The sequence below is a fragment of the Camelus bactrianus genome, chromosome 3 (assembly GCF_048773025.1).
Source record: "Camelus bactrianus isolate YW-2024 breed Bactrian camel chromosome 3, ASM4877302v1, whole genome shotgun sequence".
Classification (NCBI taxonomy): domain Eukaryota; kingdom Metazoa; phylum Chordata; class Mammalia; order Artiodactyla; family Camelidae; genus Camelus; species Camelus bactrianus.
This window is the reverse complement of record NC_133541.1, coordinates 67353768-67371061: the sequence shown is the minus strand read 5'-3', so window position 1 is coordinate 67371061 and position 17294 is coordinate 67353768. Positions and strand designations below refer to the sequence as shown.

At 39.0% G+C, this 17294-nt stretch overlaps 1 protein-coding gene across 8 annotated transcripts in view; it reads right to left on the bottom strand.

The window, feature by feature from the left end:
* The window catches only part of CAST (calpastatin), a 103014-nt gene extending 86055 nt beyond the window's left edge, over nt 1-16959 (bottom strand). For 2 of the 8 annotated variants that reach the window (XM_074360381.1, XM_074360383.1), the window contains exons 1-2: nt 16782-16959; nt 2309-2371 (exon numbers count right to left, since the gene is read on the bottom strand). In XM_074360381.1, the coding sequence (XP_074216482.1) occupies nt 2309-2371; nt 16782-16856 (138 nt within the window). In that variant the 5' untranslated portion in view covers nt 16857-16959. Of the gene's footprint in view, nt 1-2308; nt 2372-16125; nt 16284-16781 lie in introns of those variants that run through there. The other 6 variants (XM_074360382.1, XM_074360385.1, XM_074360384.1 and 3 more) reach the window with 4 other exon arrangements.
* Nucleotides 16960-17294: the final 335 nt, after the last annotated feature.

Sequence of the window (17294 nt, the reverse complement as noted above, 5' to 3'; positions counted from 1 at the left end):
GGGACATGTTATTTAACCTTTGGAGGTACATGCTAGTTTGAAAATGGATTACCAAAAGCCCAAACTAAGCTTAATCTCACTTCTAGTTCAACAGAGCAATAGGTAAGAAAATTTGGGGGAGAAAGAATAAGTTTGGGGAAATCTTTCTCTAGTAATCCTAAGAAAAGAGGATGGTAACTGACTGTAGATGGCAGGCAGGGCAGATTACAAATCCAGATTGCACACGGTTTTATAATCATGAACATAAAAGCTAAAATAATATCTAACTCAGGATGGTTTCCTTGAACTGTCTCCAAGGCCGTGATATCTCATTAATGCCTTATCTGCACGTCATAAAGAACTAGAGACTCTTTAGAGACAGACCATATTGGAAATAACTCTACTACCAAATTATCCCACTGATGTATCTGTCCACCCTATCAAACAGATATGGGAAGGATTTGATGAGATAATAAACAATGTTCAATCTCAGACTACAGGAGTCTCAGCAGTGATTTACAGCCTGTTTCCTCTTGGCCCTTGCTGGCTGGGACAGAGCAGAACACACTTATACGGCCAGGCTCCGGCACCAGTGTAGGAGCTGTAAATTTGAATTTCTCAGAAAGTGTTATGAAACAATGTCACACATGCTTGAACTGCTGATAAAGAAAAGGAAAAGTTCAGCCTTTCAGTTTCAATGAACTGAAAGTACAGTCATTATACTGACACAGAAATCTTGAATTCTCCCCAGTTGCGTTTCTAACAGCGCTACTTCTCAGCTTTCTCAAGCCCTTTATAAATATGAAAATATCACACTTTATACTCCATGTATTATAAAAAGACCTAACACTGGGCTAGTGTTGTTGCCTTAACCAACAATGCCTGTGCATTCAAGGCATAATATTTAAGCTTCCACATAATAACATAATTGTTAAGAATAATCCTGTAATAACTAGGTCACTATCCACTTGATTGTACTGGAAGAGAAGACTTCCTTTTTTGTGCAAATAGCTTAAACTTGATTAATATTAATAGAGAATAACATCTGAAAACATTATTTCCTGGTCTGGAGAATAAAGAAGCACTATAGTTTTCAAACTAGAAATTATTTGATTATCCCAGAATATATTTAGAGTAGGGTCAATACAGGAACTTAGCATAGATTTTCATGCTAGTAAAAGGGTAAAAATGTAGTTTTTCATATGGAAATTTATTTTTTAATAATTTAACCAAGAAACAGGATAATCTTAATGAAAGTTTACTTTTACTTTGTAAAGAAATATTTGCCTCCCATGGGCATAGAAAATGCACTACAAATTTGCATGGTGCGAAATCATCTAAATTATGTTTCCATGGGTGTTGGTAATGGAAACAATAGTAGATAGATGAGGACCAAACCTTAGTGCAGAATCCATAGCAGGTTCTAGTCATACTGGCCTCCTTCATATTGAATATACTGAAATACACTGAACATGTCAAAACTGCAGAAAATAAGCAGAAAGAGGGGCTAGACTTCTGGAAACATGTTCATAATATGGAGAAAAATAAAATGATCACTCTATGTTCTCTAAATTTCCACATAACTTTCAGGACCTGGCTGTTTTACCAACTGGAAATGATAATAATGATGTCTATTGAATGAAGATGAACGTTCAGTTGAGATTTAAAATGTGACAAGCAGCAAAAGGAAGGCAAGCCCAGTACCCTTTTGAAGGACAGCACTCTCACATGACCCCTCCATGGAGACGAGGCCACGGTGCTGACCGCACACGTAACGGTGCACCACTGTTCAGTGAAAGGAGAAATCCACAAGCTCAAAGAACACCCACGTCAAAGTGAGGAGATTTGGTTTTACTAGTATTTCCACAGAATGGGTCCAAATAAAAAAGTTCTTTCTCTCTTCCTTTTGTTTATGAACTTGAATGACTGGTTTAATCTAGGTTACCACTGTCCTTTCACGGCGACTCTCATTAAAAAAAAAAAAAAAAAAAAAAAGATTTCTTTTTCCACTAGAGATTTGGTTTCCCTTCCTAAATGTTTTGTTCACCAACAAAACAGTTAAGATTCACCAACTCCTATAAAGAAAACACCTTAACTAACTGAGTTCTATTTCTAAATGGAAGCTATATCTAGAGTTTCCTTTCCTGGGAACACTTTATTTTTTATTTATTTTTCATGATTTCCACTTACGGTCTTGAATCAAATCTTAGTTAAAACTAAATTTGCCAATATTCCTGCAGGATATATTTGCTGCCTCATTATTTATTTCAAGACAGAATTCACAATTTAAAAGCAAGAGAAAATGAAAACCTAATACTGTGGAAATTACCTCATCCGATCCTTTCTTTTCTCCTGTCTTGGAAGGCGATCCGCTGGTTTTTCCATGGGCATGCTATAAAAATATTAAAGAAAGATAATGCTTAATAGAGGGAGGTGATACAAGATAATATAATAGTGACTTTAATCCCAAAGGACTAAATACACAGGCTATAAAAACAAAGACCCCTTTAATCTTCCTCCTGAGAATGTTGATAATTCTACACTGACGTAGATGGCCTTCAAAAATTAAGGGAAGCTTCAGACATTCATTTGGGATGTAGAAAGTCAGTCTGTAATTAGCCAGACACAGATCTGATGGTGATGCTAAGGCGGCATCTCGTCTCCTACAAAATGCCTCGTGGAATTTTAAAGCACAAATTGCCAGCATGGGAGACATTTGGTTCCTCATGAAGATGAGATGTCTGAGAAACACATTGAGCCTAAAGCCATTTTAAGCCTTAGTTCAGCCTAAGCTCAAGGAAAGATGACTACTTGTCAACCATCACCTCCAATGGTTCTTGGGAATTCTCTGGAGTCCTTCCATGTGAGTATTCACCAATGCAGAAAGATAGGCCCTGTATTGGAAGGACCAAACCTGAAACTTGCATTTACTATGGCTTTAAAATTTCATTATGTCCACAAACAGAATCATTTTTCCCACAAGGACACTAGGGATAAATGCAAGTATTTTTATGTAGCACATACAAGCTTCAAGGAGCTTATATGTTCATTTGTTTTGATAATAAGATAAAAGAAGCCATGAAAATCATTGCATTTCTTTGAGAAATGGAAAAAAAAATAACATTGCATGTTCCTGAAAAGAGGGTACAAAGAATTATTTCATTTCTTGCACATTGTGGGAAATAAGAAAATAAAAAGCTTGCCACTGAGTTCAATTCCAATCACCTTCAGTTAAACTGAAACATAAAATCCCATTACGTTCCCTAAAGCAGAATCATAACCTGAATATGTAGACCATTTAAATTATTTGAAATAAGAAGAATGTCAATAATAATAATGGTAATAATAATCATTTATATTACTGTTATTTACAAGGCACTTTCATTTACTTTTTTATTTGATTAAAAAAAAAGAGGCTCATGTGATTTCACGGATGAAAAAAACTAAGAATAAAATTCACGGGATTGTGCTTTCCACAAGGACACAAACCTAGTAAATGAGACAAATTTTCAAAGCAGATTTTCTGACTTAAAATCTACTGTTCAACATACCATGACAAATGAAATAAGATAACATTTCCTTCAATTATATCAACAGACAGTTTAGTGGAAAAACAAAAGGCCAAGGAATATTAGACATGTGGCTAAAATATTCCAATAGTTCTTTGTATAAAAAACTAGAAAGAAATCACTTTCATGAATGGAAAATTCTTCCTTCAATGAAAGACTCTTATGGAATAGTGGGTAGACGCCACAGAAAAGAAGGCAGAATGCAACAGCTCGGTGAATGAAGCCCTCTGCAGGGCCTGTTTCACCCAGATGTCCTAGTCAAGAATTTGTCCACAGTGACAAGCAGTCAGTAGTGAGTAATTAATGACTCTTGATAGAAAAGGGAGCCATTTAAAAGCCTACAAATGTATCGCAGCTAGATGGTATAAGTTTTAGAATAACTGGTGAACAAAAGATTCTTAAAGACTAGATTAAGGGGAAGAATTATTCAACATTTGGAGAGAGAATTTGAGAGGGACGGGTCTACAATGACAGAGACTGATGCAATCTGTCTCCTTTCAGAACTGGTAGGTTCAGAATCATGATATCGCATTCATTTCTTATCTCCAATTCCATATCTTTTGCAGCTTTGATATAGGTAACACATAATAACAATTTCCACTGCTTAACTGAGCGTACAGTTTTGAATGCCTCATTTACTTGTAGGAAGTATGATTATTCCATTTTACAAGTGAGAAAACTTAAAGAGCAACTCGCTCTTGTCTGGGGCAGGGCTCCATGTTCTCCTCACGGTCCCACTGCACTTCCTGCTCCTGTGGCAAATGTATATTATGATTTACTATCCTATAGTAAACACACAAACAACCTTTTCTCTCTAAAATATAGGTATATAAATGTTTTCCTTTACAATAGTTTAAAAAGTTGTTTCCTGGTGGCGTTTCAAAACTGCAGTTCTCCGGATGAACCAACACCATCAGTTACTTGCTTCCATTGAAACCCTCAGAATGCCTCACAATTATGTAGGTTCCAAATAATAGTTTGAGAAGGATATATAAAGTAAATGCTTTTTAAAATGTAGAGTTATAATGACAACTTATAAAAATTATAAGAGTTGTTATTTTGTAATTTCAAAAGAAATATTTGCTCTCAATGGAAAGATTTTCAAAATACACACAAGTATAACAACATAATAAAAATCACATAACCAAATGGCAATTTTTTTTAGGAACTGTATCGACTGTTTTTCCAGATTTTCTATAACCTGGCTTTTTAATTATAAAATTTTTCTAATATACATAAAAGTTGAAGGAATAACACAATGAATGTCGATCGTCCCACCACCTAGATTCAAAAACTATTAACACGGTTGCCATATATTGCCACGTTTGCATATACTATAGATACCTAGATCTACCTATATTTGTATGCGTACCTGAATTTGAAAGTAAACTGCAGAGATCCTGAAACTTTACCCCTAAACATTCACCAAGCATCTTCTTAAATTGAGGACTTCTTCCTATATAACTATATCATCACTCCAAGAGAATTAACAAGAATTACCTAAGACTATTCATTTTCCAGTAAATAGCAACTTTATAAATAAATCACTGCCCTGACTATTTCTTGGGGCTTATTCAATATTCAATAGTCTACGAATAATATAAAATCAGTTATGTCTTTTCAATGAGAAAGATTCAAAGTGCCTGATTTTTAAATTCATGGAATAGTTGAGTACTTTCCACATACTTGAGCTGGTGGAATGAAATGTCTGGGAATGATATATGTCAGATTTGACCCAGCTTAGGAACCCTAGCAACTCTTTCACAGAGTGAATAGAGAAAACCTTGTCTTCTTCTACTACATGTAGCTGGTGGGTTGGGAAGAGGTGAGAGAATCATCGAGAAGGTGAAGGAGTGGTAGGACGGGAAAGAGAACTTAACCACAAACCTGAAATATCTGTGAAGGACTTTTCTATAGAAGGGAAAAGAATCTACCTTGTTCTAAGCATCTCCTCTGTGCTAAGCCCAGTGCTGGGCACTTCCCCGTGTGAGCCCCTTTACTTCCACAGCAACTCTAGGGGTGCACACCGCCAGCTCATTTTATGGATAAAGAAATCCAGGATGTGAAAGGTAAGGATGTGAAAGAAAGCTCAGTCACACCACATATCAGGATTATCCACATGAGCCTGAGAATGGGCTACTCTGGATGTAGTTAAAAGCTAGGTGAGATCATGTGACTCATGTTAAGAAAGACTCAATCCATATACAAAAAACTCATACAACTTATTAACAAAAAAACCCAACCCAATCCAAAAATGGGCAAAAGACCTAAACAAGCAATTCTCCAATGAAGACATGAAAATGACCAATAGGCACCTGAAAAAATGCTCAATATCGCTAATTATGTAAGAAATGCAAATCAAATCTACAAGGAGGTATCACCTTACACCAGTCGGAATGGCCATTATTCAAAAGTCCACAAACAATGCTGGAGAGGGTAGGGAGAAAAGAGAACCCCCCCTACACTGTTGGTGGGAATGTAGTTTGATGCAGCCATTATGGAAAACAGTATAGAGATTCCTCAAAAAAACTACAATAGACTTACCCTATGATCCAGCAATCCCACTCCTGGGCATAAATCCAAAGGGAACTTTAATTCAAAAAGATACATGCACTCAATGTTCATAGCAGCACTATATACAATAGTCAAGACATGGAAACAACCTAAATGTCCATCAACAGATGAATGGATAAAGAAGTTGTGGTATATTTATACAATGGAATACTACTTAGCAATTAAAAAAAAGAATAAAATAATGCCACTTGCAGCAACATGGATGGACCTGGAGACTATCATTCTAAGAGAAAGAAAAGTACCATATGATATCACTCATATGTGGGATCTAAAAAAAAAAAAAAAAGGACAATACGAACTCATTTATAAAACAGAAACAGACTTGCAGATGTAAACTATCTTATGGTTACTGGGAGAAAGTGGGCAGGAAGGGATAAATTTGCATGCTTGAAATTTGTAAATGTTAATCACCCTATATAAAAATAGATAAAAAACAAATTTCTTCTTTGTAGCACAGGAAACTATATTCAATATCTTATAATAACCTTTAATGAAAAAGAATATGAAAACAAATATATGTGTATATATGCATGACTGGGACATTATGCTGTATACAAGAAACTGACATATTGTAACTGACTAGATTTCAATTAAAAAAAAAGAAGTCTCAATCCAATGTTCTAAAAGGAAAACAACCAAAATAACCAGCAGAAACAAAACAAAACCTTCCTATCCTAAAACTGGTTTGCTTTTATAAAATTAATCAGGCACTCAACACTTACTAATTTCATTTTGTATTAGGAGTTGGGGAGGAGACAAAGACAGGAAGGACAGAATGCCAACCTTAAAGAGCAAACATTTCATTGGGAGGATAAAGACAGGAAACAATGGAGCTAAGATGAAGGACAGATGAGCGAATGGAGAAGCAGGAGTTCAGAGGCAGGGAGGAAATCAGATAAAGGGCTTTCCTGTCTTGCCTCAAAAAGGAATCATTTTCCAAACTGTTTCCACCTCCCGGCATCACTACATATTTGGTAAGTATAGCTGTCGTTTGTCCTTATCCTAGGAAACAGTATTCGTGTGCCTAAAACTTTCTGCCATAGCAAACTCACAAATCAGTCAGGAAATCAACAGGAGCAAGGAGCAACAGCCTTGGAGCCCTGCTCTCGCCCAGCTAAGGGCTTGTGCCAGCACGCGGCTTCAGTTTTGGAACATTTGGGACACCCTCCCTATGGTTACCCAGATACCCTGACACACACACAGCCAAGAGTATACATCACAGGATAAGATAAAATCAAACAAACTTCTATACATATTTAAAAAGAAAGAAGACAGAAAAAAAACTGAGCATCTCCAAGTCCAAGCTCAACTGTGAAAGAGCACCAAAAGCTAGTGCTTGCGAAATGCCTAGGCTTTATTAAAAAGGAAAAAAAAAAAAAAAGGTACTGAGTTTCTTTTAGGGAGTGACAAAAACATTGCTAAACTGAGGTGATGCTTGGACCATCCTGTGACTATACTAAAAAAATTCTGAGTTGTGTGTTTTAATGGTTGACTTAGGAATTAGATCAGAAACATTTTATTTTTTAAGAAACCAGTAAAGGTGATTTGAAAACAACTTGAAAAGTTTCCTTCTTCAACCTGAAGGATGCCAACAGACATCAATACCGGCACATCCAGTGACAGCTGTGGCAAACTGTAGAAGCAATCAAACGTTATCTTGGTGCCCTCTGGACTTCCTAGTGTACATAGCTCAACTCTCACTGCGCCACAGCTGCGGGGTGACAGAGGATCTGGGGAGAGGGTAGGGTGGGGACGGGACTGGGAGAGGAATGGGGCAGGGGACTGTACTTCCTAAGGATCCGAAAACCTTCACCCTTCATTTAGCTGTGGGTCTCATCTTTCATTGAGGGTTACCAGCGCCCAGAGCACTTTTGGAAACACTCAAGCCAGAGCCCAGGGATTTAGATTTATTTTATCTACGGTGGGCCTGGGCACAGATAGATTTTCTCAAAATTCTCCAGCTAATTCTAATATACAGCAAGGATTGGAAATCACGGGTTTGGACAGGAGATCTGTGGGCACCCTGACAGGAAGTAGAGATTTCCGGACCTCCAGTCACCTGGCTGAGTCAGCACCCATGGGAGCTTCCCCGGGTCAGGCAGGCTGCGGCAGCTCCACTCGGGGCCTCCTGCGTAAAGGACTGCTCGGTGCAAGAGTCTAAAGCCCTGTGTTCACACCAGTATCATTCTGAGCTTTGCCCTATTAATGGCACATCATACCTTTATATTGCACATTAATCTCTATGTTCTTAGTAAAGCAAACAAATCAGCACTTTATTGTATACACTCCTGCTTACTAATTACTTCATAAATGTATATTCTGCCTTCCCAACCAGATGATAAATTACATATATATATATTTTCTAGTCCTGTGGTAGGGGTGTGACAAATAATTCTTGAATAAATGATTGCATTTCCACAAACTTCTAAAGGTTCCCTGACATTTTTTAGGTCAATAAACTAGATAAAAGATTTAAAAGCTAAAAAAAAAAAAGCTTGAAAAATTAAGAGACAATGTGCAAATTGATATTTCCTGCAAAATCCTTTAAAATCTATCTCTGTATGTATTCTGCTTTCTAAAACAAGACTGTTCAGCAAACAAGCAGAAGGCCCAAGATGTAAAGCTGGTTTTGCTTGAAAACATTCTCTCTGGTGCAGATGTGGACCTGTTTGCTCTCAGGTGGATTCCTTGCCCTGACCCTGGTCTGTTGGTGCAGCAGGGGTGTTTGCTGGCTCCCTCCAGTAGGGTCTCCTGCAGGACAGGCGAGCAGCAGTGTCAGCTTCTGCAAGGTGATCCTGCTTCTCCCCTAGTCGTTCCAGCCTAGGAATGGTAGCGCCTTCCTGAGATTTCCAATCTCTGCATTGCCTCACCCTCCCCAGTTGGCTTCCCAGCCTCTTGTTACCAGGGTAACCAACTCCCTGCATTCCATTCCCTGACAAACTCTAATAAGAAAGAAAGAGCCTGGGTCTGAAAGGCCATGTGATCCTGGGCACGGAATTTAAATTTTCCGTTTTCTCCTTGTAAAACAGAGGTGACAGTGCCATCCCAGAGGCTGGCATACTTATGAAACAAGCTGATGTTAACAAGGAGCCTGGCTTACTGCTTAGCTCATTTTAAAAACACAATAAAAGTTACTCCACTCCCTCCTTTTTCTCTGGCATCAATCTGACTGTGGTGAATTATGAGGCAGTAAAATGAGTATGAGAAGAAAGCAAAGGTTTAAGTTTCATTTTCTAAGGCTGTAACCGTTGGAGCAGAGAGTTTAGCTTTTTTACTTTTCATAAGTACAAAGGAACCAGATTCATCAGATAACTTTATGTTTAGTGCTTTGTCCATCTCCTGACGCTGTTTTATATTAGTCTCACATTTCCATACTATAAATGAGGAAACAAAGTACACAGGGAATAGAGAACACATTTTTCAAACAATATACACCAAGCTGGTCACAGGGATGACACTTAATGTGCAATTCCCATGCTATAAAATACTTCGTAAGGGTGTGTATGGGGGGGGTGTGTGTGTGTTGGTGGGGCTGGGAGTTGGACAGATGAAGCAAGATGGGTACAATGTTACAAGGTCGATAATTATTGAAGGTGATGGATACATGAGGAGTGCACTATATTATTCTCTCTTCTCCTGTGATAAAAAGTTTTAATTTTTTTTGAATCCTCCAGAGTACATATCTTCCTAGAGTCTCCCAAAGGCAATATCCTAGCTATTTTACTTGGTTTTAATACCTAAAACCCTAAACTCATGGAGAAGGCTAGTGTGAGAGGAAGAGTTCATTTACTAAAAAAAAAAAAAAAAAAGATCAGTGAGTAGCCACTGTGGGCCAGGTGTCGTGGGGAGAATAACTATTAAAGAAACGTAAGTAAATGAAACGTGTGATGCATGATCTCTTTCTGCTTCTCTAAAAATATTTATCAAACTATAAAAATATAGGATAACCTCCTTTGGGGTTCTCATATAAAAGAAGACACATATTAAGGATTAACTACCTAGCTATAATTCTGAAATCCTCATGTTCCAACTGAACTCCATATGCTTTTCCCTAACATGTTAACATTCTGGTGGATATATCCAGGTGGCAATGTAAGGGCACATGCTCTTTCTGCCCAGTTTTCAGAAGTAGCATTGATTGCCTTTCTGCCACGTTTAGCTTATGGGATCCATCTGCAGTAAGGCTTTTTGAATTTTCTCTAAGTCAAAGATGATGTTATGAGAATTTCAACAGTTACTTTGCTGCTTTTGTAGTAGTCATAGAATGTGCTTTTGATTTTTATCAGTGAGAGAAGCAGAAGACCAGGCATGGACCATCAGCACAATTTTTTTTGTCCATGGCACACTGTACAAAACCTGACAGATAGTAGGTGGACAGTAAGCAGCTGTGAACATATTTGGCCTTTACCAAATCATTTTTGTGTTCTATAAGTTCTCCACAGTCAAAATGAATTCCATACATTAAAAGAACTTTAACCATAGTCTTTTTCTTCTTGGGTTAAATGACTCTTCCATCAAAGGAGGCAACTCACATAAACAGTGTTCATTAAAAGGAATTATTTTACATTTTTCTTAACTGAAAGACTTTTTTTTTTCCTTTGTGGTAGCTGCAAAGCTTTCTGGGTAAGTTTTTATGAACAGAAAATGAGAGAACTTCAAGAACAGAACTTTAGAATCACATCAACAGGATTTCCATCCTTAAAACATTTTAAAGGGAAGACTCTGGGAAGACAGTGAAGTGGAAGGCACCAAGAATCCATCTTCCCACCTAGATGAAATTCCCACTGGCAGAATCCGTCTGATGTAACTATTTTGAAATTCTGGAGTTTATCAAAGGCTTACAACTTCCAGGGGAAAGCTCGAATGGTAAGTTTTGATTAATTTCCATCAATTTCAGCTCTTAGCTCAGCAGCAGCTGCCAGTTCCCCATCCCCAACTCACAGTAAGCAGTTGTACATTGGAACATGCAGCTTGGGAACCAAGATGGGCAAAAAAGAACTCTGCCCTCCAAATACTGGGGATCTGTATTCTGATCACTGATTGCTCATGCCCAGGGAAAGGTGCAAGATCATAAAAGACCTGAGAAGATCAGAAGTGTACACTTTTGGCTAAACCTTGGCACAAAAACAGCCTATAACAATCAAAAACAAAACAAAAAACGCCCTGCAAATTCTAGGGATAGAGGAAAATCTGATTTCCAGAGCTACAACATTATTAGATTCAAATGTCCTGTTTTCAATCAAAAAATTCACAAGGCATACAAAGAAACAGAGAAGTACTGCTCATTCAAAGAAGAAGAGGAAAAAAAAACCCAAAAAACCCCAGAAACTATCCCTGAGAAAGAGCAGATGGTAGATACACTAGACAGAGACTGTAAGACAACTGTCTTAGAGATGCTCAAAGAATTAAAGGAAGTATGTTGAAAGTCAAGAAAACAATGTATAAACAAAATGGAAATTTAAAAAAAAATAGACAACCTAAAAAGAAACCAAAAAAGAAATTCTAGAGTGGAGAAGTACAATAACTGAAATGAAAAATTCACTAGAGGGATTCAAAGGCAGATTTGAACAGTCAGAAGAAAGAATTGGTGGATTTAAAGATAGGACAATTGAAATTATTGAGTCTGAGGAACAGAAACAAAAATAATTGAAGAAAAGTAAATACAGCCTAAGGGATGTAAGAGATGCCATCGAGAAGACTAATCCACACACTGAGGGAGTTTCAGAAAACAGAAGAGAGAGAAAAAGGAGAGAGAAAAAAAATTATCTGAAGAAATAATGGCCTAAAACTTACTAAATTTGATGAAAGACATAAATATAAACAACCAAAAACTCAACAAATTTCAAGTAGGATAAACTCAAAATTCACATGGAAACATTATGTTCAAATTGTTGAAAGACAAAGGGAGAATCTTGAAAACAGCAAGAAAAAAATGATTTGTCACATACAAGGGATACTCCTTAAGATCATAAGCAGATTTCTCATCAGAGATGTTGGAGGTCAGAGGGCAGTAGAACAAGTATTGGCAAGTATATGAAGAAATTGGAACCCTGGTATACTGAGGGTAGGAAGATAAAATGGTACAATCACTATGGAAAACAGTAAGATGGGTCCTCAAAAAAATAACTAAACATGGAAGCAACCCAGGTATGCAATGGTAGATGAATGGATAAGCAAACTATTAGAGAGATAGACAGATAGATAGATGTTTCAGCCTTAAAAGGAAGAAAATTCTGACATATGCTTTAACATGGATGAATCTTGAGGGCATTATGCTAAGTGAAATAAGTCAGTCACAAAAGGACAAATACTGTATAACTGGACTCATAAGAGGTTCCTAGAGTAGTCAAAATTATAGAGACAGAAAGTCGAATGGTGGTTGCCAGGGACTGAGTGGAGAGGAGAATGGGGAGTTACTAGTCAACAGGCATAAAGCTTCAGTCAAGGAAGAGGAACAAGCGCTAGAGATCTGCTGTACAATATTGTACCTAGAGTCAACAATAATGTACTGTACGCTTAAAAATGTGTTAGGAGGGTAGATCTCCTGTTAAATATTCTCACAATAGTATAAAAATATGATAAGGAACACAGATACTTGAATACAATCCTCTATAAACTGAATGAGAATTTATTGTTTAATGGTCATAGAGTTTCAGTTCTGCAAGATAAAAATAGTTCTGGAGATAGACAATAGTGATGGGTGCACAAGAATATGAATGTATTTAATTCCACTGAGCTTTACACTTACAAATGGTTAAGATGCTAAATTTTATATTATGTGTATTTTACCACAGTAAAAATTAAAAATCGAGAAAAAAATCAAGATGGGCTGCTTAAATAAATCTAGTACTCCATTGAGACAGCCTACTCAGAACTAATTACCCACCCATTCACCTTGGAATCTCAAATGGCCACCTACTGTGTCCACCCCAGCCAGCTACATCATTCTTTAAAAAGTACTTGTTGAACATAATTAACTTTTGGGGAAGTGTCAAACTGATTAAAGAATAATATCATCAGATATTACTCTTAATTTAAAAGTCTTATCTGCAACGAGAAGTAAACCGATTCAGAAACTGCCAAATAAAAGAGGAAAGTTGTGCCTGACTTCCATTCTCCCAGTGCCCTAAAGCCTGTGCCCTTTTTGCAGAATCTATAATTTGCATTCCTTACTCCTAAAAATCACTGCAGCCAAGTGGTCTGTCCTGCCAGGGAAGGCTTGTGACACAATCATGGGGCCTCCCAAATGACTAGGCTCCTTGATCATGCTGCCACTGGGCCCATGAGTCTAATTAGGCTAAGAAACACCTTTAATTAGATGGCCTAATAGAGTCAACTTATAACTCAGGAATGTGATTACTGGTGTCAACCAACCAAATTTACTCTCCTTCATGCTTCATCATTATGAAGCTCATCTGATGTTCTTAAAATCTAGCTTTGATTTGTAACAGTTTTTTTTTTCACTAAAACCACATAATTCTTCGAAAGATAAGATCAATAATATTGATGGTATTCAATGGAGAAATATACAGTGTAATGTTTCATTGACCAGTTTTATAGGTGGCACTCCCTTAAACAAAACATACCATAGATACATCTTTCAATTATTTTATCTTATTCTGCCTAAATTTTTAAAGTTAAGTCATTCACAATCATTCTCAGTATTTAAAGGATCTAAAGTTATTTTAATTATACGATTTACCAAAAGCATGATATATATTCTACAGATAATATATACATACATGTATTATATATAAATTGTGTATTTTTGTATACAATTTTTATATAAACAAATTGTATAAATATTATATGTAATAATATAAACATTATACATGTAAGTTATAAATTGGGTCCATAGATCTTTAACAGATTTATGGATGGACTTTTTGTGTGTGTGTATTTTGTCATGGGAAAATGGTCCATAACTTTCATTTAAGTCTGTGATCATCCCCTCACAGCCACCCAATAAAAGGTATAGAGCTATACTCCATGTCTAGAGCTATACTGTCTCATAATGCAGTCATTAGCCAGTTACAACTAATGAGCACTTGAAATGTGTCAAATGTGAACTGAGATGTGTCCCAAGTATGAAATACACACTGGATTTTGAAGAATTAATATGAAAAAGAAGATGTACAACAGCTTAATGATTTGCACATTGACTGCATGTGGAAATAATGTGTGGGATATAGTGGGTTAAATAAAACATACTGTCAGCATTAATGTCACCTGTTTTTGCTTTTGTTAATGTGACTACTAGAAAATTTAAAATTACATATGTGGCTCACACTTTATTTCTATTGGACAGCACCGGTTGGGGAAAAGTCAAAGCTCGATCACAGGCAGGTTGCTGATTCTAAGAGGTTACTACCAGAAAAAAAAAAAAAAAAAAAAGAAGTATAATAGTTCCAAAATTGGATTAGAAGAGAGGTTTTGGCAAAAATCTCAGACTATGCCTAAATATAATAGGCTTAAAAGCATAGATTTAAACTATTTTCATCCAAATATTCTAGCATAATTTCCTTTAAAGAATCAAGAATTTGGAAGGAGAATTTGACACAATGTTGTAAAATGATTATAAAACTCAATAAAAAAAAGTGACAAAAAAAATTTGGAAGGAAAAGACTGATGTCAGCTCTGAAACATGGCCATCTATATTTGCAGATAATTCATGGGGTGCATTTTGATAAGAACCTCAGGACAGTAATAACTCAAAGCAGACTTTTGCTTTTAGCACATCAATAAGATGCTACATTTTAAAAACCCAGAAAATGTAATGGGAAGCATTCATGAAAAAACATCTCAAGAGAAACTGGAAGTCCCAATCCATAAAGGTATATGGGTATGGTACTTTGATTCACGAATCTAATTAGTCTTCTCCAACTCTTACATGGTACCTATTATCCCCCTTATTTTATAGACGTGAAAACAGGCTCAAAACCGTTGACTCACTGCCCTTTGAGCATAAAAACTCTGTCTTATTTTCCATTGTGTATTTCAAGGCTTGTACTGGGTCTGCCACAAAGTAGGCTGAATGGCCACTGGCTGAGAAGTGACATATTTACTGATTCCAACACAAGGTTTCTCTCTAAAGAGTGTCTGATTACAACATCCTTGCTTTTCCCAATACCACATGCTCAGAGAGGTAAGACTAACTAATTTTTAAACTATTCTCCCCATAAGTCAATGGGATATAAATATTTTTATTTTATCAACAAAAGTTTTATTTTTTTTTCTTTTTAGAAAGTAACGTAATGTTAAATCATGTTTCCTGATTCAAAAACAAGAATACAAGTGCCAGCTTGACTGGATATCACACTCAATTGGTTGGACAAGTCTTTGATGCACTAAATAGCAACAACTTTGTCCCTCATCCAAAGTAATAAAGTACAGAGCAGAGTGCTCTCTCTCATTCTCTCATTCTCTCATTCTCGCTCTCATTCTCTCTCTCATTCTCTCTCTCTCTCTCTCTCTCTCTCTCTCTCTCTCTCTCTCTCTCATTTTCAATAAGGATCTAGATCTTGCTTGCTTCTACTTCTCGGAGTTTTGGGTTTTCTCCTTGCTCCCTATCCCGGCTGCGGCTGCCTCTCCTCCTTTGCACTGGAGAATGCACATCCAACAACACGAAATTTTTAGCTTTACTTATGAGTTAAAAATAAGCTCTAGATCTGAGTTCTTTTGAGCTGAGTCCGAGTTCTGCCAGGAATTCGCGTCCAGGGGCGGAATTCCTCCAGCAACAATTCCTGTCCCATTCAACTTGTGAGCTCGAGCTGAGCCTGGTGCATGTGCTCACACGGACCTGCGCATCTGGGCTCGCTCGCACATACCACAGTAGGGTGGGTCTCAGGCTCTCTCAGAGCCTAACCTGAAGGTCTGAGAGGAGGTCGCACCTGGTCCCCACCCCTTCCCCGACAAACCCTGGACAATAACTTCGCCTGCACACCTAGAAAGGCAAAGCACACTCCTTTCCTGGTCCTGCCCAGGCACAGTCACTCCTATTTACCGTCTTGTACCACCAGCTTGCGAATGCCATGGCGACGACCGATTTGCTCTGAGTCGCGCAGCGGAGAACGCGACGAGGACACGGGGTGCAGTGCAGCAGGGGCCGGGCTCACCCGTCACCTGAGCAGGATCTGGCCGGCGCTGAGTTTAGCAAGCCCCACAGCTGTCAGTGAGGAAGGCACCTGGGCGGGGCCGACGCAGGCCCCACCCTGCCGGGTTGACTCCGCCCCGCCAGATTTGGCTCAACTCTGATTAGGGAAGAAGTGTTATTTCTCCAGGCAGCCACGCCCGGCGGCCTGGACTTTAGGAGGGAGGCAGGACTCCTAGTTGAACTACCGCACACACTCCGGGGAGTCTCAAATGAACTTTACTCCCCTTAATCCTCATCCGCATTTCACCTGTCTCATCAAGCAATTTTTCCCAATGCGGGCTACTCCAATCTGGTTTCCGCCACGCCCAGCGTACTTGGCCCAGGGTCGAAAAATCCCCCGCCACTTTCAGCCACCTGCCGGAAAGCAGGTTCTGGGTCCCGCGTCCTTCTCCGGCCCAGGAAGGGGCGCACAGGGCAGCAGGCCAGGCAGAGGAAGTGACCCATGCCTCCGGAGCCGGGGTCCTCCCAATGTTCAGCCCTATGGCTCCGGCAGGAACGCCACTCACCTCCTGGGTGTGGCGGGCCGCCGCAGCGCGCCGGGGTCTCGGGGAGGCCGCGGGCTTCTGGCCCGGCTGGGACATGGCGAGGCTGCGGCAACCGCTGCCTCTGGGAAGGCGTAGCGGAGACTGGAAGGGAGGGCCAGGCAGGGAGTGCTGGGAGGGAGGGAGGGAAGGAGGGAGGGAGCGGAGGGGCCGGCGGGTGCGCCCGTGAGGCAGCTTTTCCGACCCAGCCCCGAATCTGCGCGGGGGCTCCCCCTCGCCCCGCTGGGCCCTCCCCTTCCTGCCTGCCGATGCTGCGCCCCGGCTGTGTTGGTCCCGGGCTCCCCTTCTGCAACTTAACGCCCTCGGGCCCGTATCTTCATCCAGTGACACTCCCACCCCCACCCTAGGACTGCTGGGTTCCCTGTGGGTCACACAGAGGAGGGGCTGGAGGTCGCGGGGTTCCTCTTTGACTTGCTCAGACTTAGCTTGCAGTTGAGCAGCGAGAGAGAGCGAGACCCGGGTGTGGCCCGTTTACGC